The 23,290-nt window shown below is 39.0% G+C and overlaps 1 protein-coding gene across 13 annotated transcripts in view; it reads left to right on the forward strand.

The window, feature by feature from the left end:
• The window catches only part of LOC148871499 (uncharacterized), a 60,375-nt gene extending 39,088 nt beyond the window's left edge, over nt 1-21,287 (forward strand). For 6 of the 13 annotated variants that reach the window (XM_088970950.1, XM_088970947.1, XM_088970951.1 and 3 more), the window contains 2 exons: nt 20,282-20,327; nt 21,000-21,287. In XM_088970950.1, coding sequence (XP_088827076.1) covers nt 20,282-20,327; nt 21,000-21,004 — 51 coding nt within the window. In that variant the 3' untranslated portion in view covers nt 21,005-21,287. Of the gene's footprint in view, nt 1-15,810; nt 16,219-20,281; nt 20,328-20,999 lie in introns of those variants that run through there. The other 7 variants (XM_088970948.1, XM_088970949.1, XM_088970954.1 and 4 more) reach the window with 2 other exon arrangements.
• The last annotated feature ends 2,003 nt before the right edge of the window (nt 21,288-23,290 follow it).

Below are 23,290 nucleotides of genomic sequence, written 5' to 3' on the forward strand. Positions count from 1 at the left end.
TCTAGTGAATGATCCCATACTCCTGAAAGTAAGATGTAAGGGCAGTGCAATGAGGTTCCCGCCAATGTGGGGTCTGGGGAGGGGCAGATGTATGCAGCCTTACCCCTGCAAATACAGAGAGGCTGTTTCCTAGATTTGAACCCTCATCAACCAGGTCAAAATGGAGCAACCCAACCGTTGCACCAATGCTCACCCTCTCCTATAAATAAAATGTGAGGTTCTTCTCAAATAATTACTTGGTGTGGTTTGATAGAACAGGAACATAGAACAAAGAAGAGAGATAAGAGAAGAGAGAAGAGGGAAGAGAGAAAAATCTTATTCAAAGTCTCACGCAGGCAGTGCCTAAGTTAATATTTAGGGTGACAGCTCATAACAAATACAATGAGGAAAGGGCAGAAATGCCCCTACTAGGCCAAAGGTCGCTACACATTACAACACTCCCCCTCAAGTTGGAGCATGTATGTCAATCGTGCCCAACTTGTCACATAGTTCATTATGCCGTAAATAGTGAAGACCCTTTGTAAGAACATCAGCTAGTTGTCCCTTGTAAGGAGTACAAACTTCCCCCTTTTCAATTTTCTCCATTATGAAGTGCTTGTTAACTTCAATATGCTTGGTCCTATCATGAAGAACTGGATTGGAAGCAATAATAATGGCTGCCTTGTTGTCACAGTAGAGAGACATTGGGCCATCAACAGAGATCCAAACTCTCTAATCAAATTCTTTACCCATAGTACTTTAACAATTCCATGTGCCATGGCCCTATACTCGGCCTTAGCACTAGATCTGGCCATACACTTTGTTTTTTGCTCTCCAAGTGACCAAGTTTCCACCAACAAAGGTACAATATCCACTAGTTGATTTGCTATCATCAATTGCTCCAACCCAATCTACATCTGTGTAGACTTCAACTTTCATATGATCATGTTTCTTGAAAAGTAACCTAGTTCCTGGATACTTATTCAGATACCTGAGTACCCTCTCAGCTGCCTCTAAATGGGAAGAGGTTGGTGCATGCATAAACTAAGGACACCAACATCATAAGCTATATCTGGCCGAGTCATTGATAGGTAGAGAAGTCTTCCTACCAACCTTTGAAATTTCTTGACATCTGTTACTGGTTCTCCAATACAATCACCAAGCCGATGGTTTTCTTCAATAGGAGAATCTATAGGCTTTGCTCCTATCTTTCCTGTGTCCTGCAAAAGATCTAGGACATACTTCCTTTGGGAAATGAAGATGCCCTTTTTTTGAGCGGGCAACCTCAATACTTGGAAAGAATGTAGCTATCCCAGATCTTTCACCTCAAATTGCATAGCAGGGGATTCTTTGACCTTTTTAATCTCAGAGTCCCAATTCCCCGTAATCACAATGTCATCAACATAGACAATTAATACCACAACATTCTTCTGGTTTCTCTTGACATAGAGTATGGTTAGATTGCCACTGCTTGAACCCAATTTGTTGAAGAGCCAAGTGAAATCTACTAAATCAGGCCCTTGGGGATTGTTTCAAACCATATAAAGATTTTTTTAGTTTCCAAACTTTCCCTTCACACCCTTGTGCTATAAATCTAGGAGGCTGAATCATGTACACTTCTTTCGGACCTTCATTTAAGAATGCATTTTTGATGTCCAATTGGAGGAGCTCCCAATCAAAGTTAACTGCCAAGGATTGTATAATCCAAATAGTGTTCATTTTAGCAATCGGGGCAAAAGTCTCAGCATAATCAACCCCATACACCTGAGTATACCCTTTTGCAACTAACTTGGCTTTATACCTCTCAACTGATCCATGTGCTCTATGCTTTACTGTGAATACCCATTTGCATCCCACTGGCTCCTTGCCTTCAGGAAGATTCACCAATTCCCAGGTGTTGTTTTTGTGAAGAGCACTAAGGCTTCTGCAACACTTATGGGAATGGAGACACAATCAATGGCAGTCAAAAAGGCACAAAATGAGGGAGCAATGTTTTCATAGGACAAGAATTGAGCAATAGGATGCTTAGTAGTACATGATCGAACCCCTTTTTTATGAGCAATTGGGACATCAAGATCATTAGCAGAATCATCAATAGCAATAGGTTTAGTAATATCAAAGGGAACAAGGGTACCTGAATTTTCCTTCAAGGAGTCAGATGGTGTTGGATGTGTAGTCTCAAGTTGCTCCACAACCTTTGAATTCAGCAGTCCCTTATGACGCCCCTCAAGAAGACACGAAATGGAGAGGAGTTAGGAATAAAGGGAAGATGAATTTGAGGAGCTGGAGCTTGCCTCTCCTCCTTCACACTATTCTCCCCTGAGGAGAGGGCTTGGAAGAAGAGTTCAGATTCAAAAAAGGACACATCCATCGACACAAAGTACTTATGTGTGATCGGATCGAAGCATTTGTAACCCTTCTGGGAAGAGGGATAACCCAAGAAAACACATGGAACAGACTTGGGATCCAATTTACCCCGGTTAGGAGAAAGATCATGAACATAACACTTGCACCCAAACACACATAGGGGAATGGGGAATAAAGGGGATTGAGGGAAAAGGAGTTGATGTGGGGCCATGTATTGTAGGAGGCCGATGGCATACAATTATTAACATAAGCTTTAACCATTACAACATCAACCCAAAATTGTTTTGGAACATGCATGTGAAGCATCATACTACAGGCAACTTCGAGGAGATGGTGGTTCTTCCTTTCAGCAATGTCATTCTGTTGTGGTGTTCTGGTACATGAGCTTCTATGAAGAGATCCATGAGAGGAGAAAAACTCGTCTAAGTCATGATGGAAATACTCCTTTGCATTATCCGATTTTAAAATTTGGACTTCAACATGAAGTTGAGTGAAAACAATGCGATGTAAATCTTGCACAATCTTGGGTACCTCTTCTCTCGAATGCATAGGATGTAGCCATGTGTATCTCGAATAGTCATCAATAAAGCTGATAAAGTACTTGTACCCACCCTTAATAGGTATGTCTACAGGGCCCCAAACATCAGAGAAGGCAACATGGAAAGGCAAAGTAGATCTTTTATTATTTGATGAAAAAAGTGTTCTATAATGCTTACCCCAAACATCAGAGAAGGCAACATGGAAAGGCAAAGTAGATCTTTTATTATTTGATGAAAAAGGTGTTCTATAATGCTTACTCAGCTGACACGTTTGACAATGTAAACTAGTAATAGACACTGACTTGAACAATTTAGGAAACATAACCAAGGCGATTATGCCATACCACAATTGACTGTTTGTAGACTGACTCATAAGACTCACAGAGGTTGATGCTGCATGACCAACTTTATTATCCAAGATGTACAGGCCATCAACCATATTTCCTTTACCAATCGTCCTCCCTGAGGTTAAATCCTAGAAAACACAAGAATGGGGAAAAAAGTTATACAACAATTTAAGGACTGAGTAACACTGCTTACAGATAACAAATTAATAGGAAGTTTAGGAACATGAAGGGTATGGGATAAGACAAGGCCATCAACAAGTCTCACTTTATCCCTTCTAGAGAGAAGAGGGTAGGTCTAAAAGAGATTTGACTTACCAGTCATATGGTTTGATGCCCCTAAGTCAATGACCCAAGGTGACTAGAGAGTAGAGGTAGACACATGAAATGCAGAAGCACCTTTATTTGATGTAGAAGCGAATGAGGTAGAAGGGGTAGGAACCGACCTATCCATTTGTCCGAGTGTCCTACCATACAATTCCAAATGATCTCTGAGGGAGTTGATGATGTCTTCCTTGGGATCAGAACCACTAGGATGCTCTTGGGGAAAAATAGTAGTCTGATTATTTTGCTGATAGTCTTGTGTGGCCAGATTTGCAGAAGTAAATTTCTTCTTAGGAGGCTTCTTTGAAGTGTCTCGATTTTTAGTTGCCCACTTAGGCTTCCCCACTAACTCCCAACAGGTTTCTCGAGTGTGTCTAGGCTTCTGGCAGTGAGTACACCACAGTTTGTCCTTATCTTTGCCCTTCCTTGGTTCTCCCTTTTTCATTCCTGTATTACACCCTCTTGCAACTAGGACAACAAGTTGCTCCCCCTCAGAAACATTAATGAGATTTTTTCTGCTCTCTTTAGATTGGACTAGAGCATATACTTCCTGAATTGAAGGAAGTTCCCTACTTCCCAAAATCTGCACCCGGAGAGGCTCATAAGTTGGATTCAGCCCATGCAAGAAAGCAAGAACCCGCTGTTGGGAGACAAGTTTTTTGTAGACAAGTTTCCAGTCAATGGTCTGCTAATAGTCTAGTTCCTTCCAGACAGATGTAAGGGCTGAATAGTATGTAGATAGACTACGGTTCCCTTCCTTACAAGTAGACGATTCTGCTTGAAGCTGATAAATCTTGGCAAAGTGCCTCTGTTCAGAATAGGTTGCCTTGGTTAGTTCCCAAATTTCACAAGCTGTGTCAGCCCTTATGAAAATTTTCTTTACATGAGGCAACATGGAGCCTAGCAGTCATGACATAACCATGGTGTTTTCTTGATCCCATTGATCATGTTCAGCAGTACCAGACTTTGGTTCTTTTATTTTTCCACTTATATAACCGGCCTTCCCCTTAGCTGTGATATAAAGTTTGATGCCTTTGGACCATTCTAGATAGTTAAAGTCATCAAAGGGGGTAATAGAGATAGAGAAATTCATGCCGTCCATTCCCCCATTTAGGTTTCCTTGCTGGGAAGTAATACCAGAGGTTGCTGAATCCTCAGTAGCCATTTCTACAGAAAAGCTACTGTTGTTTTTTCAAAAAACCGAATCTGATATAGAGGGTTTTCTTCTGGAAAAAACGAGGAGGCTCCAAAAAAAAGGTTTAACAGTACTGTAGGTTGATAACTCTTAGCTGAAACACCTCGGTTTGCAAGAGGTGGAGACAACCAGTCCCTATAAACTCAAAACTGTGACATTCACAGTGGTCAAATGTTTACGTATGAATGTAACAGTACATACCTAGCTTCCACGACTCACAGTACATTGAAAACCCTCGGAAAAACAAGTTTTAATGCATTCGGCTGCCACCACAAATCCAGAAAAACATCTTACTGCATTCGGTTGCCACCACAGATATAGAGAGATCTCTTACTGCATTTGGTTGCCACCACAGATCTGGAGAGATCTTTTATTGCATTTGGCTGCCACCACACCCTTCTTCTTGGTACAGCGACCAAGAGAGAAGAAAGAAAAAATCAGAGGCTGAAGGTTGTGCCCAGAAGAAGATCTCGATGGAGTCTTCAATAAAAAAAAGATTTCCAGAAAAGGAAGGAAACCACGACCTGAGAAGTTTGCGCCCAGATTAGAGCTCCGATACCATGTAGTTTGATAGAACAGGAACAGAGAACAGAGAAGAGAGATAAGAGAAGAGAGAAGAGAGAAGAGGGAAGAGAGAAAAATCTTATTCAAAGTCTCATGCTGGCAGTGCCTAAGTTAGTATTTATACTTAGGGTGACGACTCATAACAAATACAATGAGGAATGGGCAGAAATGCCCCTACTAGGCCATAGGCTGCTACACATTACAATACTTGGCATTGTCAGAATGAAATATTTTGATTCTAGTATTAAGCTAAGTATCAATTGGGAAAAGCTTCTCACTAAGGTCGGATCCTCATCCCTAGATTTCATATGATAAACCCATGAAGATCATGAAAAATACATGATATGGTCCCCACAGTACCATATATCAATATGCACAATTCCTTGTCATCCATCTGATCCTCCAAACTTCGTTTGTTATATTCCATGGAACCTCTTCATGATTTAACAGCCTATCCTATTACCACCTTTGAATATCCTTCTATAATTAATTTTTGTATATTTAATTCTCTTGCTCTTCTAATCCCTTCTGTCACAGCCATCACTTCTGTTACCCCTACTGTTTCCATCAAAGTTTAACTTTAAGAAACCTTCTTGTGGTGGTACCCATTCTATAACTTGTAGGGGTTTCAAAACTAATGCATCTATTACCTCCTTCCTATTCTTGAGTATGTTATCAATTGAATAGGATGAGAAAATGCCTGAAGTTTTAACCCAATGAGCCACCCTTCATTCAAGGACTAAAATATCGATACGATACGCCCCGTATTGGGTGTATCGTATTGGTATCGTGCTACACCGATACGGGATACGCTACAATTGTAGGTGTATCCTGCCAGTCGTGTGTATCGGTCCGATGCACTACCGTATCCGTATCAGCGTTTATTGCATAGTATCAACCGATACACACCGATACAGAAGCATATCGACCATGGTTAGTCAATGACGCAACATCTCACAATAAAAAACACTAGAGTAGGGTGACTCGAACCCACGTTGGTCAATGCACGCCCAATGCCCAGGCATGCATTAACCACAACCATTTGTTATTTTGTGTTAATAAGTGTAATAAAATAACTTTTATTAAACTTAATGTTTACATGCAAACAAAAAACAACATACATTTATTTTCAAAAACTTCAACTCTAAATTAGAGAGAACAATATTCAAAATTAGTATTTTATAAATAAATGAAATAAATATTTTGTAAAATACACATATATATGTCAAAAATGAATTTGAATTTAAAAATTTATACAAATAAAATATTCATAATAGAATAATTATTTTAATACTTAAATTTTATAAATTTGTATTTGGTATATATCTTAAATTTTTATAAATTATTAATTACTATTTTAATTTACATATAATAACAATGTATTTATTATTTACAAAAATAAAAGTATTGTTTACAAAGTATTTGAAAATATAATATAAATTGAATCTATCTCCATTAATCTACATTTTATATAAAAAATAATTTTTAACTTCGAATTTTCATAAAAATAAAATATTAATAATGGAATAATCATTTTAGTAATTAAAATTTATGAAATTTCATATGATATGCATTTTCAAAATTTTAATAGATTTGATATATTTTATGTTAAGATTATATATTTTTTATAAATTATCAATTGATATTTTAATTCACATTTTATAATAACATATTTATTGTTTACAAAAATAAAAATATTATTATAAAAAATTTAAGAATTAATTGTTTAGTTGAATTTTTTGTTAATGTTAAAAAATAAAAAAATAAAAAAAGAAAAAAATGATATAATAATTCAAATATAATAGTTGCCATATGCTTTATTATGCCTTACACTTTAATAGATAATAAAATGATATTGGCTTTTTGTATATATTAATTTGTTAAAATCTATATAATATTGGCATTGGACTCTTGATTGATGCATTATTAATAAAATTGTATAATATCTACCTTTCGTGCTATATTAATTATAATATATTTCTTCATATGTGTATATATATATCACTTAAATAAAAATTCCTATACATTTATATATTATTTATAGCTGTTTTGACATTAAACTTAACACTATTAATATATTTATGGAATTTGTGTACATTTTCTTAGCGTATCCAAGCGTTTCCATATTTTTCCCAGGCGTATCCATATCCAAGTTTCCCGATACGATACCCGATACTGATACTTTAATCCTTGCCCTCATTGAGATACATAATAGTCTCCATGCTTCTCTCCTACTTCTTAAATATTCTTGTTCCTTTCTAACCACACAATCCATACCATTGCAGCTCATTTACATCACGCATTCTTTTTTGCAACAAGTCTATCGAATTAATTTTTCATCGTAGATTTCCCAGTAGAAGACCTAAATTGGAGGAATAGAGTTGCTTCACATTTCTTTGATTGGAAAAGGATGCATAGTGAGGAAGAGGACAGGACCTTATAAATGATTAGCAAGAGAAGGCCCCGGAGGAGTTATAAATCCATATTGCACCCATTCGTTGAAGAAGGGTCCCAGAACACACTATCAAAAATTTGAAATAAAGAGGTTACATTATGAAAATCTTGATCCCTTACTCCCTCCCAAACTCCAAATCCCATTTAGACTCCACTAAGGAGAGTGAAAAGGAAGGCACAATGAAACCTTGGAATCCCCATACAAGTATGTTCCAAAACAAAACCTTATCCCTAGAGCAAACATCATACCTTATACAATTGAGGAAGGACAGTAGATATCATGAATTGCTTTCCAAGGAGATCTCATGGCCCTAGTAGAAAGGCTTGCGTCCCAGACCCTCCTTTCCAGGGAGATCTAAACCCACTCCACAATTTGTTCCTATCCCTGGGGTAACCTCCAAAGTCATTTCCCTAGCAAAACTAAATTGTTTAACCCTATACGCCTGATCCCAAACCCTCCTTACCTTTTACTTTTACAAACTACCTCCCATTTTACCAAATGATTTCTTTGACTCCCCTGGTTCCAACAAAGAAGTCTGTCATTTTTTCTCTAACTTATTTGACACTCCTTGTGGATAAGGGTAGTTCTACCTCCTAGGGATATATAGTTCCTCTTCCACATTGCCAATCTCTTAGAAACTTATCTAGAACCACATTCTAGACTTTACATTTCCTTGGATTTACCCCTAAAGGTAGTCCTAGATAACTCATTGGTCATTCCATATACCGAGCACCCCATTAAGTGTGCACATTTAGCTCTTTCCCCCTCCATATTTACTCATGCCACACCACTTTTTTCAAAATTGATCCTCAAATTTGATAGATTCGAAACAATTCCATAGTCAACCTTAGATTCCTAACCCACTGCATATTGCTTGCTTCATAGAAGATAAAATCATCAATAAATTGCAAATGGGTTACCACTATATTATGCTTACGAATTCTTCAACCTCTAATCAATTGCATTCTGTGAGCCCTCAAAATTAACCTACTGAAAACATCAGCAACTAAGTTGAGCAGAAACAGGGATAGAGGTTCTCCTTGTCTGATCCTCTACAAGCCAGGAAAAAAACCGCTCATAATCTCATTCACCAACATTGAATGATGAAACGTTTTTAAGTACCCCATTATCCATTTACACCAATTCGCCAAATCATAGGTTTTCTCTACATCCAGTTTGCAGATTGGCCCTTTCTCTCTTCTACACACTCATTTGCTATTAGGATTTGCTCTGTTATTATGTCCATCTTGCACAGTACTTCCTTGTGTGAAAGTCATTACAGAAGGAAGAACCTTTTTGAGCCTCAACGACAAAACCGTGCCTATAACTTCGACAACTAGTCACCAAGCTACTCGGCCTGAAAACCTTGGAATGTCCAACCTCCAATTTCTTTGGAATCAGACTCAAGAAAGTTGCATTTAGCCTTGGGTTGATCATAGGAAACTTCTTTTGTTACTAATAAAATAAGATTGTCTACAATGTTTGATAAATTGATAACTCAACATATTGATAGATTTTTTTATTTTGATAAATAAATAGAACCTTTTATTGATTTGGAAATGTTAGCACATACAAGCAGCCCTTGGAGAGGCGCGAGCTGCGATCTCTCCACTAAAGAAGAAAAAAAAAGCAATAAGATACAAGTGTGCCCAATACAAAACTTCCCTAGCTGCCCCTTGCTTGGCTAGACAGTCCGCCATAGCATTTGCTGATCTCCCCATCCATTGTATTCTTATGTCCATGCTTCTTGTCAGCACCTTAAACTTTTTAATTTCATTCTTGAAGCACCAAACTATTGACTCTGGGTCCTGCAACCAGCTTATTACAACCTTTGCATCATCTTCAACTATTAGCTGTTCAACCCCTAACTGAGCTGCAAACTCTACACCTTTTGCAGGGAAGCAAACAATTCTGCTCTAGTAGTCTCCAACTCCTAAAGGACCTTAGAAAATAAGTATCACATTCCCACTTGAAGGTTATTTTCCTTCTCCAAAAAAGTTCTAGCATTCCTTTCTTCCCAAATTGTGCAAATCAATGCAGCTCTTGCACACCTCCACATGATTTTACCCCTTTTCTGCTGCCAAACAAAAGTAGAGGCATCAAAAAGCAATCTTAAATCTACTGGCAAGTTCCAACTGCTCCCAAACAAAGAGAGAAGCCAATCCCATAATTCTACAGAAAAGGAACAAGATATTAGCAAGTGATAACAGTCCTTACTCTGAGATTTGCAATGGATGCACCAATTGGGGGAAATACAGAGAAAAGCTCTTCTCTTTTGTAGATTGTCCAAGGTATTTACTTTTCCATAGTACACTTCCTAGCAAAAAGCCAAAATCTTAGGGGGAACAGGTCTGCACAAAACTTCCTTAACAGGGAAGGCTTGCTGGATGTTAGAACAGCAAAGGGATTTGAAGAAAAGAAGCACAAGAGAAGAGTCCTTTCGATCGAGGTGTCCAAATTATGTTGTCAGGTTCAAACAAACTTTCTCAAGAAGGCAGAGTAAACTGACTAAGCACCCCCATCTCATCATTCCTTAAGCCTCTACGAAATCCAAAATCCCAAGTAGGAGCCCAAGGGGTTTCCAATGAGCAACAAAATTTGGAAACAACTTTTTTGTAGCGAGAGATAGAAAACAAGGAGGGGAAAAAGGGTTTTCAGGGGGACATCTCCAACCCAAGTGTCCTCTCAAAAGAGGATGGAGTTGCCATCACACACATCATACCTGATATAACTGAGGAATTAGGGAAAAAGGGTTTTCAGGGGGACATCTCCAACCCAAGTGTCCTCCCAAAAGAGGATGGAGTTGCCATCACACACATCAGACATGATATAACTGAGGAATTAGGGATGAATACTGTGCATTGCCTTCCAAGGGGTTGCTGAAGTTGCCCACCTTGATACACCATCATCCCGTCTATTCTCTAAGTATCCATGTATGCTTCCGATCACCTCATGCCACAACCTGACTCTCTCTAAAGGCCACCTCCACAGCCACTTCCCTAGTAAGGCTGTATTTTTCTGAATTAAGTTCCCTAATCGGAAGCCCCCTTCATCTTTACTCCTACACACCACCTCCCACTTAATTAAATGATCTTTCCTATTTTCCCCTTGTTTCCAAAGAAAGTCTCTCACTAATTTTTCCAACTTAGCTTCTCTAGCTAGGATCCTAAAGACAGAGAGATAGTATGTTGGAAGGTTCGCAAGTGTATCTCTTATTAAGGTGGTTCTTCCGCTCCACCCTAGCAAAATGTAGTTCTTTTTCCATGAGGTCAATCTCTTCTCAAACTTCTCTACAACTGGGCACCAAAACCTACTCTCCCTGAGGATTTGCTCCTAGAGGAAGCGCCAAATAGGTCAAAGGCCAAGTAGAGATAGAACACTCTAAACACTCTGCAATAGCCTCCACTTCTCTTAATTCCAAATTAACCCCTGCAATGCAATTCTTTTCAAAATTGATTTTCAAATTATAGAGACTTTCAAAGTTTCTAATCAGCATCTTTAAACTTCCCACCCTCTCTTCTCAATCTCAGCCCCCTCACAAAAGATAAAGGTATCATCCGCAAACTGGAAATGGGTAACTAGAGTCTCATTTCTTCCAACTTTCCACCCTCTAACTACACCTGTTCTATCAACCTTAGAGATTAAACGGCTAAGCATATCAGCAACAAAGGTGAAAGAGGGTCCCCCCTGCTTGACACCCCTTCTAGCTGAGAAGAAATCCTTCACCGCTCTGTTCACTAGGATTGAATAGTGACAGGAACTAACACAACCTAAGATCCAAGTACTCCACTTTTCACCAAGCTACAGTTTCTTAAGACTTCACTAAGGAACTTCCAGTCCACCATGCTGTAAGCCTTTTCAATATCCAACTTACACACAAAGCCTTTCCTATCAAATCTCCTCAAGTCCTCCACACTTTCATTGGCAATCAATATTTCATCAATTATTTGTCTTCCTTGTACAAAGGCCCCTTTGACTTGGCTGACTAAGGAGGAGATAACTTCTTTATGCCTCAACATATTGATAGATCAAACAATTCTAGAAATGAATATCTCAAAGAAATAAAAGAAAGATGACCTAACAGATATGTCATGTTATAACCCAACTAACAAGCACGGTAGAAGCAGCATTCCCATAACTATGACCATGAAGAGCATTCCCATTCCATCCACCTCAGGACCACTTCCAATCATCCTCCTCGAAGTCAGATCCTAAAAATTACAATGATCAGGAAAAAAAAGTCACTGGGCAATTCAAGATTTTAGTGATATTGCTCTAAGTTAAAAGATTAGTACTCAATCTTAGTATCTATGATCTGGATCTATGATAGGTATCTACTGTACCTAGCAGCATTCAACATTTCCACTGATAGAGGACTAGGAATGGAAGATGTAGGTAATTGTATCTTACCTATGACCATGAAGAGCATTCCCATTCCATCCACCTCAGGACCACATCCAATCATCCTCCTCGAAGTCAGATCCTAAAAATTACAATGATCAGGAAAAAAAAGTCACTGGGCAATTCAAGATTTTAGTGATATTGCTTAAAGTTAAAAGATTAGTACTCAATCTTAGTATCTCTGATCTGGATCTATGATAGGTATCTACTGTACCTAGCAGCATTCAACATTTCCACTGATAGAGGACTAGGAATGGAAGATGTAGGTAATTGTATCTTACCAAAAGTGGAAGCTTCATCCACACTTCTTCATTTAAGATTACTCTTTTTAAACCTTTGAGGTGTAAGATGGGAGAGTGCAGCTTCCATCATGTTTCCCATGCATATTTTAGCTTCTTACGCTACCCACATGTTGCTACTCAGCCCCGCTTCCTTTCCCAATAGATTGAGGTGTCATAGGTTTGGCAGAAACAAGATTTGTATGTCTGGAGTATGTGGCTGCATCATGACCTTCCTTGTATTGTTTTTGTATGGGCAAGAGAATCTGTCTGTCAGTATGTTTTGCCATGTAATGCCATAGTTTGGGTTAAGTCTAGCAAGGAACTCAAAATCCTGATTCGTTTCAATCAAAGTAACATTGTCTTCGAAGGATTTCCAAACAACTGTCTCAGGTAAATCACTCTCTTCCATAGTTTTCAAGGCGCCAAGGCGAGGCTAGGCAACATTGTCTTCAAAGGATTTCAAGTAAAAGTCACATATCCTAGGGTAGTTCCCTAAGTTCCATAACCAAATTTCTTTAATAATTATCCGTAGTTTTCATAAGAAATTTATAAACTTCATGTTTAAGTCTAGAAAATTAACATTTATGAGAAGAAAAAGAAGAAAGGAAAGAAATTTCAAAAAATATAGGGGCTGAACCCGTATTTTTGTTATAAGAAAAGAAGAAAAGAAAAGGTGGAAGAAGAAGAAGAAGAAGAAGAAGAAGAAGAAGAAGAAGAAGAAGAAGAAATGTGTTGATTAGACAAAATTTCAAGTTCTTCCCTTATTGGTTCAGATTTTGAAGTCATTGAGGGTTCAATACAGTAGTTAGCAATGATTGTGTTAATTAAACCCTAACAAATAAGAAAATAATAAAATGAAAATTAGTTTATAAACACAAAAAATGAATATTTTTCTTTAATAATGTCTATTTTATAATTATAATCTAAAAAAAAATAACGATATAAAAGTATTTTATTAAACAGTATGCAAAACTGCTTGGCGATTGGGCGAGACGAGCCTCCAAGGGCGCCTTGTCGCCTAGGCGTCACCTTGACAACTATGCTCTCTTCTCACAGAGATCTCAAAGTAGAATAGTATGTGGATGATGCTTCCCCCACTTGAGATTGCTCACCTCCATTTTAAATTGATAAGTATATGCAACATTAAGTACCTGGTAATATGTCTTTAACACACTGTCATGTTTGTTGAGTGGGCAGACTTGTGTTTAGTTTATTTCCTTTTAAATTAAGATGTTGTTGGGCCTTGGGCCCATTAGTTTTTATTTTTTAAAGAACTGTAATTACTTAGGTTGAGTTGCCGCCCTACTAAGGGCATCTTTGTAATATCATAAATAGAATGAGGGGCTGGCGGCTAGGGTTATGTTAATCTATCCTAGTCGACCTTCTTCTCTTTTCTCCCCTTTCCTCTGTCTCTTGCTGAAATCCCCAACTTTCTACTCTTCCTTCACAAGAAGCTTGGCCGAAATCAGCACGTAAGGTTTTCTACTTGGTATCAGAGCGGGTTGAAGGTTCTTGAAGAGATTCGTTCCTATAGCCCTAGATTGGCCGACTGCATGGAGGTTTAAGAGGCTGATCGATGCTTTCAGGTAAGCCCAGTTTTTGGATTTTCTTGGTGGATCTGTATGTCCTGTAGCTGGTCTAGGGTTTCTCATCAGAATCAGGAAAAACTGGAGAAAGGGGAAGAGTCATGATTTTGTTGGACTCTTCAATTTTGACCTAGGTAGTGGTGCCCTATTTTTTTAGGGTTCTTCTGGTTTTTTTGTAAGGGGTGATTCAAGTTCCATGTGGTTTGGAGGGCTCTAGAGAGGGCAGTTGCTTCTTCTCTCTTCTCCCCATCCCACCGAAAAGGAATCTTTCGTGGAAAGAAAGTCCAGGACACCAAAGGAGTGTCGTTGGTTCCAGAAGGTATTCTGTTTATTCTTGTTGCATTTTTTAGCTGTTTTCTGTACCTCTTTGAGACACATGGTGGGACACAAAGTTGAATATAAGCCCGGGAATGAAATGAGACCAGTGGGAGGAGGTGCTGGAGACCTCTTCGGAGCTGGAACCATTACTACAGTTAGGTTGGATGGTACAAATTACTTGGAATGATCCCAATCTGCAAAGATGGCCATTGGGGCTCGTGGAAAATTGGGGTATATTACTGGTGAAGAGGTAAAACCCGAAACTGGCAACTCCCGATGGGTGCAAGAAAATTATATGGTAATGACATGGTTGTGCAATTCTATGTTGCCACATATATGTAAAAGCTTTTTATGGGCAAACACTGATAAGGAGATATGGGATGGGGTGGCAGAGACCTATTCACAGAAGGAGAATGTTGCTAGGCTTATCAACTAAGAAATCAGATTATTGCTACTAGGCAGGGAGATAGATCTGTTGCAACTTATTTTTCAGTCCTTAAGACCCTATGGTAGGAGATTGATCATCTAGAGACCTTTGCTTTGGAAACCACCAAAGATGCAGCTACCTATCAAAGACACTTAGAGAAGTATAGGGTGTTCGAATTCCTTGCTGGCCTTAACCATGAGTATGACATTGCATGGCAACATCTTCTTTCTAGGGACAGTGCCACTCTCTCCCAAGCATATGCATTCGTGTCAGGAGAGGAGTGCATGAGGGATGTAATGATGAAGAATCTCATGACTGATCAGTCTACTATGGTAAGTGCTGTGAAACCTAAACAGAATGGCAATGAGAACAAGAAGGAAGACAAAAGGGACTTAGTCTGTGACTATTGTAAGAAACCGAAGCATACAAGATATACTTGCTGGAAGCTTCACTCACATCTTGTGCCGACCAGATTGAAGAATAAGAAAGGAAATGCACATATGGCAGTTACTGGTGACACTCCGCCCCCCCTACTACAACTGCCTTGGAGTCTGTTGCAGCTGCTGCAATAAGGGCCGAGCTTGAGAGGTTTGGGTTACTTCTGAATCAGAGGGATACAACTAGTTCCAATTCAACCGCAACCGGACAACAAGGTACAGGTAGCACATGTGGAACTCACTCTACCTTCCTTGCCCACACAAGTAGTCCACATATCACTGCAAACTATGTTTCTACTTCAGGTAAGGAGAGATCTCCTTGGATTATAGACTCTGGAGCCTCAGAGCACATGACCCATTGCTCCACCATTTTCTCCTCTTACCAGCTCAGTTCTAGTACAGATAGGGTCTCCACAGCTGATGGATCCCATGTTCCTATTGTTGGGAAGGGATCTGTCAAGATTAATGATTCCATTTGTTTACCCTCTGTCCTCCATGTTCCTAGATTGAGCACCAACTTGTTATCTGTTAGTAGTTTGACGAAGAATCTGAACTGCTTAGTAATTTTTTCTCTTGGACATTATATTTTGCAGGATCTGGATTCAAAGAGGACGATTGGGAGTGGTCGTGAAGTGAATGAAATATACCTCCTGGATACTCTTCCAATTCACCAAAGTCATCATGTTTGCAAGGACAGTGAGTCAAAACTTGTGGACCAGATTATACTTTGGCATAATTGTCTGGGCCATTTGTCTTTTTCTTCTTTAAGTTCTTTGTTTCCAAAACTGTTTGAGTCTGTGAGTCTGTCAAGGTTGAAGTGTGAAGGTTGTGAACTTGGAAAGCATTGTAGACACTCTTTTAAACCAAGTAATAAAAGATGTTCTTCTCTTTTTGATGTTATTCATTCAGATGTGTGGGGCCCTTATCATGTTTCCTCTATGGGCGGCTATCGCTATTTTCTCATGTTTGTAGATGATTTCTCTTGATATTCCTGGATTTACTTGATGAAATCACGTGATGAGGTACCATCCTTGGTGAGACAATTCCATCAGATGGTATTAACATAGTTTGGAACTAGAATCAAGATGTTCAGATCTGACAATGCTAGGGAATATTTTGAGAGACATCTTGCCTCATATCTGTTGGAGTATGGTGTTGTCCATCAGAGTAGCTGCTCCTACAGTCCATAGCAGAATGGTGTTGCAGAGGGAAAGAATAGACACATTGTTGAGACGACAAGAAGCATGATGATCACAACAACAGTTCCAATTCGTTTTTGGGGAGATGCCTTCTCGTATACTTGGATTCAGCACTCCATTCAGCCTTCTTTTTCCCCAGGGGGAGATGTTTCATATTCCTATAAGGGTGTTTGGGTGTGTCTGCTATGCGAATATTCTTGGTCCTTACCGTTCGAAGCTTGATCCCAAGGCAAAGAAATGTGTCTTCCTTGGATATGCAGAGAATCAGAAAGGGTACCACTGCCATGATCCAATCTCTGGGAACCAGTTTGTTACTATGGACATCACCTTTTTCGAATCTACATACTTCTTTTCGAGGAATCCTTCTCAGGGGGAGTGTTTTGGGGAAGTAAGTCAGTAGTCTATCCCTCTCCCAGTCTAGTTCCCATGCCTACTACTGTGCTTAACAACCATCCGATGTCACCTACCTTGCCCCCCCCCCCCCCCCCCCTTTGCGTTCCGTCTCACAGTATTACTCACGGCAGAGACTTCATAAGGAGGTTGATTCCACTACAGTAGAACTCACACCACTTCCTGTCGATCCCTTGGAGACTCCAGATTCGGCTAATACAGATCCAGTTATTCCTCTTGATCTCTCTACTATTTCAATTCCCATTGGTCCCACTAACATTGTTACAGATAACCTTGATCTCCCTATTGCTCTTAGAAAAGGGAAGAGGAAGTGCACTGCTCATTGCATATCACAATACTTATCTTACAGTGGACTTTCTCCTTCCTACCGTGCTTTTTTCTCTTCTCTTGATTCCGTGTTTATACCCAAGGGTGTTAATGAGGCTCTCTCCAAACTTGAGTGGAAGACAGCTATGCAATAAGAGATGGAGGCTTTGATTAAGAATCGGACATGGGAGATTGTGGACCTACCAGAAGGCAAGGAGACAGTTGGATGCAGATGGGTTTACACAGTAAAGTATAAGGCAGATGGAAGCATAGAGAGGTACAAGGCAAGACTTGTTGCAAAATGATACACACAGACCTATGGCATTGATTATCTAGAGACCTTTGCACCAGTTGCAAAGATGACCTATGTTCGGATACTCCTTTCTCTTGTTGCCTCATACTCTTGGCCCTTGTTTCAACTGGATGTGAAGAATGTTTTCCTAAATGGGGATCTGCAAGAAGAGGTGTATATGGATCTTCCAGCTGTTTTTTATGATAATGCTAAAGAGGGAAAGGTATGCAAGCTAAAGAAGTCACTATATGGCTTGAAACAATCCCCTAGAGCATGGTTCGACAGATTCAGAAAGGCCCTAATTATTTTTGGCTACACTCAATCTCAATCTGATCACAACCTTGTTTGTGAACCGCAGGGGATCCTTGGTGTCAATCCTAATTGTTTATGTGGATGATATTATTGTCACTGGGAATGATCTGAGTGAAATTGATAGTCTGAAGAGGAACCTGCATAAGAAATTTGAGATTAAGAACCTTGGAGAACTGAGATACTTCTTAGGCATTGAAGTTGCAAGATTGAAACATGAAATTTTTATCTCTCAAAGGAAGTATGTCTTGGACCTTTACCAAGAAACAGTGAAACTTGGAACAAAGGCAGCTAGCACCCTCATTGATCAGAACCATAGAATCAGTGCATCAGAAGGTGAACCAGTAAAGGACCTTGGGAGGTACCAAAGGCTTGTGGGTCGGCTACTATACTTGTGCATGACAAGACCGGACATCTCCTATGAAGTAAGTGTAGTGAGCCAATACATGCATGCTCCACGAGACCAGCACTGGAAGGCAGTTGACAGGATCCTTGCTTATCTGAAGGGACATCCAGGCAGAGGCATATTGTTTATTGATCATGGACAACTCAAGTTAGAGACCTATACAGATGCGGACTGGGCAGGATGCCTCGATGACAGAAGATCAACTTCAGGAGTGTGCACCCTAGTTGGGGGCAACCTAGTCTCATGGAAGAGTAAAAAACAAACAGTTGTGGCAAGATCAAGTGTAGAAGCCGAATATAGGGCCATGGCATATGGAGCTTCAGAACTTCTCTGGATCCATTCTCTATTGGAAGAAATCGGTGTTCAGGCAGAAGAACCTATGATGCTATACTGCGATAACCAGGCAGCAATTAATATTGCTCATAATCTAGTCTAGCATGACCGAACTAAGCACATCGAAGTAGATAGACATTTTATCAGAGAAAGGGCAACTTCTGGAGAAATTTGTCTTCCATACATTTCTTTTGATCTGCAGCTTGCTGATGTCCTCACAAAAGGCATTGCAAAGAATAAGCTGGAGCATGATCTACGCAAGTTGGGGATGTATGACATCTACTCCCAACTTGAGGGGGAGTGTTGAGTGGGCCGACTTGTGTTTAGTTTATTTCCTTTTAAATTAAGATGTTGGGCCTTGGGCCCATTAGTTTTTATTTTTTAAAGAGCTGTAATTACTTAGGTTGAGTTGCCGCCCTACTAAGGGCATCTTTGTAATATCTCATACGTAAGTTAATTATAAATAGAATGAGGGGTTGGCGGCTAGGGTTATGTCAATCTATCCTAGTCGACCTTCTTCTCTTTTCTCCCCTTTCCTCTGTCTCTTGCTGAAATTCCCAACTTTCTACTCTTCCTTCACAAGAAGCTTGGCCGAAATCAGCACATAAGGTTTTCTACTTGGTATCAGAGCGGGTTGAAGGTTCTTGAAGAGATTTGTTCCTATAGCCCTAGATCGGCCGACTGCATGGAGATTTAAGAGGCTGATCGAAGCTTTTAGGTAAGCCCAGTTTTTGGATTTTCTTGGTGGATCTGTATGCCCTGTAGCTGGTCTAGGGTTTCTCATCAGAATCAGGAAAAACTGGAGAAAGGGGAAGAGTCCTGATTTTGTTGGACTCTTCAATTTTGACCTAGGTAGTGGCGCCCTATTTTTTTAGGGTTCCTCTGGTTTTTTTGTAAGGGGCGATTCAAGTTCCATGTGGTTTGGAGGCCTCTAGAGAGGGCGGTTGCTTCTTCTCTCTTCAGTGGTGGTTTTTTCCATGCCAACTGGTTGGTTTGCCCATTTGGTATGTTTGATGCTTTGTTGCAGCAGAGACCTAGGATCTATTCCCATTGCCACCAAGGTTGGGGGGGTTTTAAGGGGATGGGCTACTGCTGTTGTGTACACAAAAAAAAATCCTATGTCCATACTCCATAGTTTAAAATGTACATAACTTTCCTAATATTTCTATCCCATATTTCCGTTTCCTTGGGTGTGGACACGATATTATTGGAATGGACATATTCCCCAATGAAAGCTACCAGTGCTATGTGGAGTACAAGTGATTGTATTATAACATAAGTTGGCGACAATATTTTAGAATCATTTGCACTTTTTGAGTTTTAATTTTGTTGGAACTGACACTATCGTGTAGACCATGCATTTTTTTATCATTACATAAAATAGCTTTCTATATTTTAGCATATTTAACAATGTTTCTTTCCAATAAAAAAAAAAAACATGTTTCTTTGTGTCTATATTCGGATGATCGATCACTGACACCAACATTTTAAACCTTGCCTATGACAATTATTACTATCTTTTATCATTTTTGTTTTTGTATATCCATCATATTTTTCTTCCACTCATATGGCATTTTATTTTTTTAGTAATCATATCAAACAACTTAATCAACCTTAAGAAGTCCACATTCCCAACTTAGTAATCATATCCACGCTTGTGAATCTACCTGGGTATTATTTCTCAGTTTTGTCATGGATTTTTCCTTCAGTATTTTCTGGTGATCTCGCTTTATTTAGTCTTTTTTAGTTTAATGCACAGTTTATAGTTAACTAAAATGCTTCATCTACCTCTGGATCTTGTTATGCAGAGGAGACAAGGAGGTGCCCCATATGGAAGTGGACCATATCGCAGATGTAAGTCCTAATCAGATTTTTCCTTGTTTTACTAGTTAAACTGCTCTTCAAATAATATGCTTATTTTGTGATATTTTGGAACTTAATTTCCTAGTTATCTTTTTTTAACATATTTTGGTATTATATGTGCTTAATTGTCTTTTATTTTCCATTCAATTATTAGTAGTTAGATGTCTTTATCGCCTACTTTGTTCAAATTTAATGGATCCATTAATAGAAAAATTCTTCCTTGCTTTTGTTACTTCAGAATTTTTTTACTGTAGGGCAAGGTTTTCGAACCACCGTTGACCCGGACGGTCGAACCATTTGGCCTGGGAACCATCCAGGCAATCGGTTCTGTTTTACCCCAAATCCGGTCTCCAAAAACCGTTGAAAAAGTCAACAACCTGTTGACCCAGGCAGTCGAACCGTCGACCTGTTCAATGGCTTTTGACTGTTTTTTATTTTTAACTATATTTTTTTTAATTTGTTTGTTAGAATGGACCATTCATTTGAACGGGATGGTCGGACTGCCGACCTGGAAAGCGGTGGCCAGAACGGTTCCGTTTCCGGGTCATTTTATAAAATGTTACTGTAGGGCAATTTTTACTTCAATTGGTCTTCTAAATTTTCTATTTGCCCTCATTTTGCATGCCTTCTAATATCCTTGTCCTAGTACTTGTTATTTTGCAGACTGACTAGCACATTGGATTCGGTTAGAAATACTAATTTAATTATTCACAGTCACAATTGAAGACATCAAAGACAACAATTTCTGCTGATCATCGAATTTCATTCTTATCTGATCTAGATGTCAAAGTTTTGTATAAAATGCTCACATGAACGCCAATGAGCACATGAGAAGTTCAAATACTAATTTTTTTGTAACTCCTTTTGGCCATTTTTTTTTCTTTACCTTGTTTGTACATCCAAACCATTGGTTGATTTTATGAAATTGAAATTCGGGATGACTTTTTGGTCTCTTGGGGTTACCCGCTTATTGGGCGTTGTGTATAGGAATCCATCATATTGTAGCCTGAAATTTTAATGTTTTCCGATAGTAGGATGGCAACAAGTTAGATTTAGCAGGGTGAAGTTCAGCAATAGCTGGATCTGGGGAGGGCAACCATATGGGTCCAGCGGCCTGATTTTCTAAGTTTCTAACAAGAACATTGAATATATAGAAAAATAAAAATAGAAAAATCAGATTATTTCTAACCATAGGATTAATATTTTTATACCATTATTTTACTGTATAAGCATTTTTCTCCCAAATGCCCAGTTAAATAGTAGGGATGAGGGGTGAATAAGGGTGGTTTGGTTTGGTTCCAAACCTAAAGTATTCTAGTGATCAATCAAGCGAGAACATGGTTTTTGTATCTATGAGTGCTTGGGTTCAAAGTTTCACACCTAAAGTATTCTAAGGCTAGTTCACCAATGTCAATGAAGGCTGATTTTGGGTTGACTTGGGTAAGGAAAACCCGGGGCTTGAGAATTGATCTGGGTGGGCGTTGGTTCCAAGTATTTGGAAAACCAGATCCTTTCTTGTAACAAATTGGATAGGATTGGTTCAAAGTTGGTTCAAGATCAGTTCTATTGTCTTGAAAATTGGACCGGATTGGACAGTCAAACCATTTGACTTGGAAAACAGTCATACCTCTGGGTCTGTTTTTCAAGTGGACCGCTTGTAAAAAAACTGTTGAATTAGTCGGAAAACCATTGACATAGGTGATTGAATTGGTAAACCGTTTGACCCAGGTAGCGGTTCACGGTTTAATAAAATGTCTGTTATTTAATTATTGAAGAGCATTCATAGGGAGGAGATCGAGACACGGTGGAGGGATAGAAATGAGATTTAGATCTGAAAACACTGCTTAGAGAGAGAGAGAGAGAGGTTGTAAGTACCACCGGTGATGGGAGTCATCACAGATGCTGCCATCATCATCGCCAGTGAACCGCCTCTTCCTCCTTTCCTTCCTTTTTCTTTTCTTTCCCAGCCAACATCCACCCATTCCTGATCTTTTTTCCCATAAATGAAGAAATGAGACGAATACATATATCATCCTCTTAGGTCAAATAGATCAAGCAGCCAACCTAGACGGTTCAGAGCGGTTTCGGTTCCAGGTCTATGTTTAAAACCTTGGTTCTATTTGGTTCTGGGTAGAATCTACCCATTAGCTTATCCCTATTAAATTGAGTGAAAGTCAGATGGTTTATTAGTACCAGCCTAACTATTAGATTGAATCCATGGGAAAAATGTTTCCACAGTCCAAAATTTGGCCAACTTCCAAGTGCTAAGCTGAGAAAGAAGTCAGTTAAATAAGAAACTAAATCCCAAGTTACAGAACTATGATTCTTTGAAAACATTCTCCCCAACTATGGTTGTAGGTTGGGTATGACGAATTGGAAAAAACCAGGTTTGGAGGCAATTGAACAGTGGGGTTGATTGGAAGCATGGTTCGATTTCAATTTAGGTGGTCTCCCTCCGGTAACAACGAGATGACTTTAGCTGGGTTTAAGTTGCGGTTTAACTTATCTGCTAGTTTGTTTTACTTGCCTTTGTTCCTGTATTTTGCAATGGTCAATCCTCAAAGTACCAGGTGAGCCATCATCTATTGATCTGTTTCCATCCAATTCATATTAATATTAAGATTTTTATCTTGTTCTACAGCACTGATTGATTTATTGGGTCAATGGGTTCGGGTGCAAATCATGCTATTAGCAAAGTTTGCATTTTTAATCGAAGACGCTGTGTATCGATCGATATTGATGCATATCGGGCAATAGAATGTGATACAGGCTAATATATACTCGTATCACTCTGTTAAGTATGCACGATTTATAGAATACGTTTACATTCGTAATGTATCCTCTATCATCTTAATCCAAACTTAATACGATATGCCCCATATTAAATATATTGTATTCATATTTAAATCCTTATCAATGTACATGCCCAAATTTACTGCATATCTAACAAAGGC

Source organism: Nelumbo lutea, chromosome 2 (genome assembly GCF_056320005.1).
Source record: "Nelumbo lutea isolate HS-2025 chromosome 2, American lotus-T2T, whole genome shotgun sequence".
NCBI lineage: Eukaryota > Viridiplantae > Streptophyta > Magnoliopsida > Proteales > Nelumbonaceae > Nelumbo > Nelumbo lutea.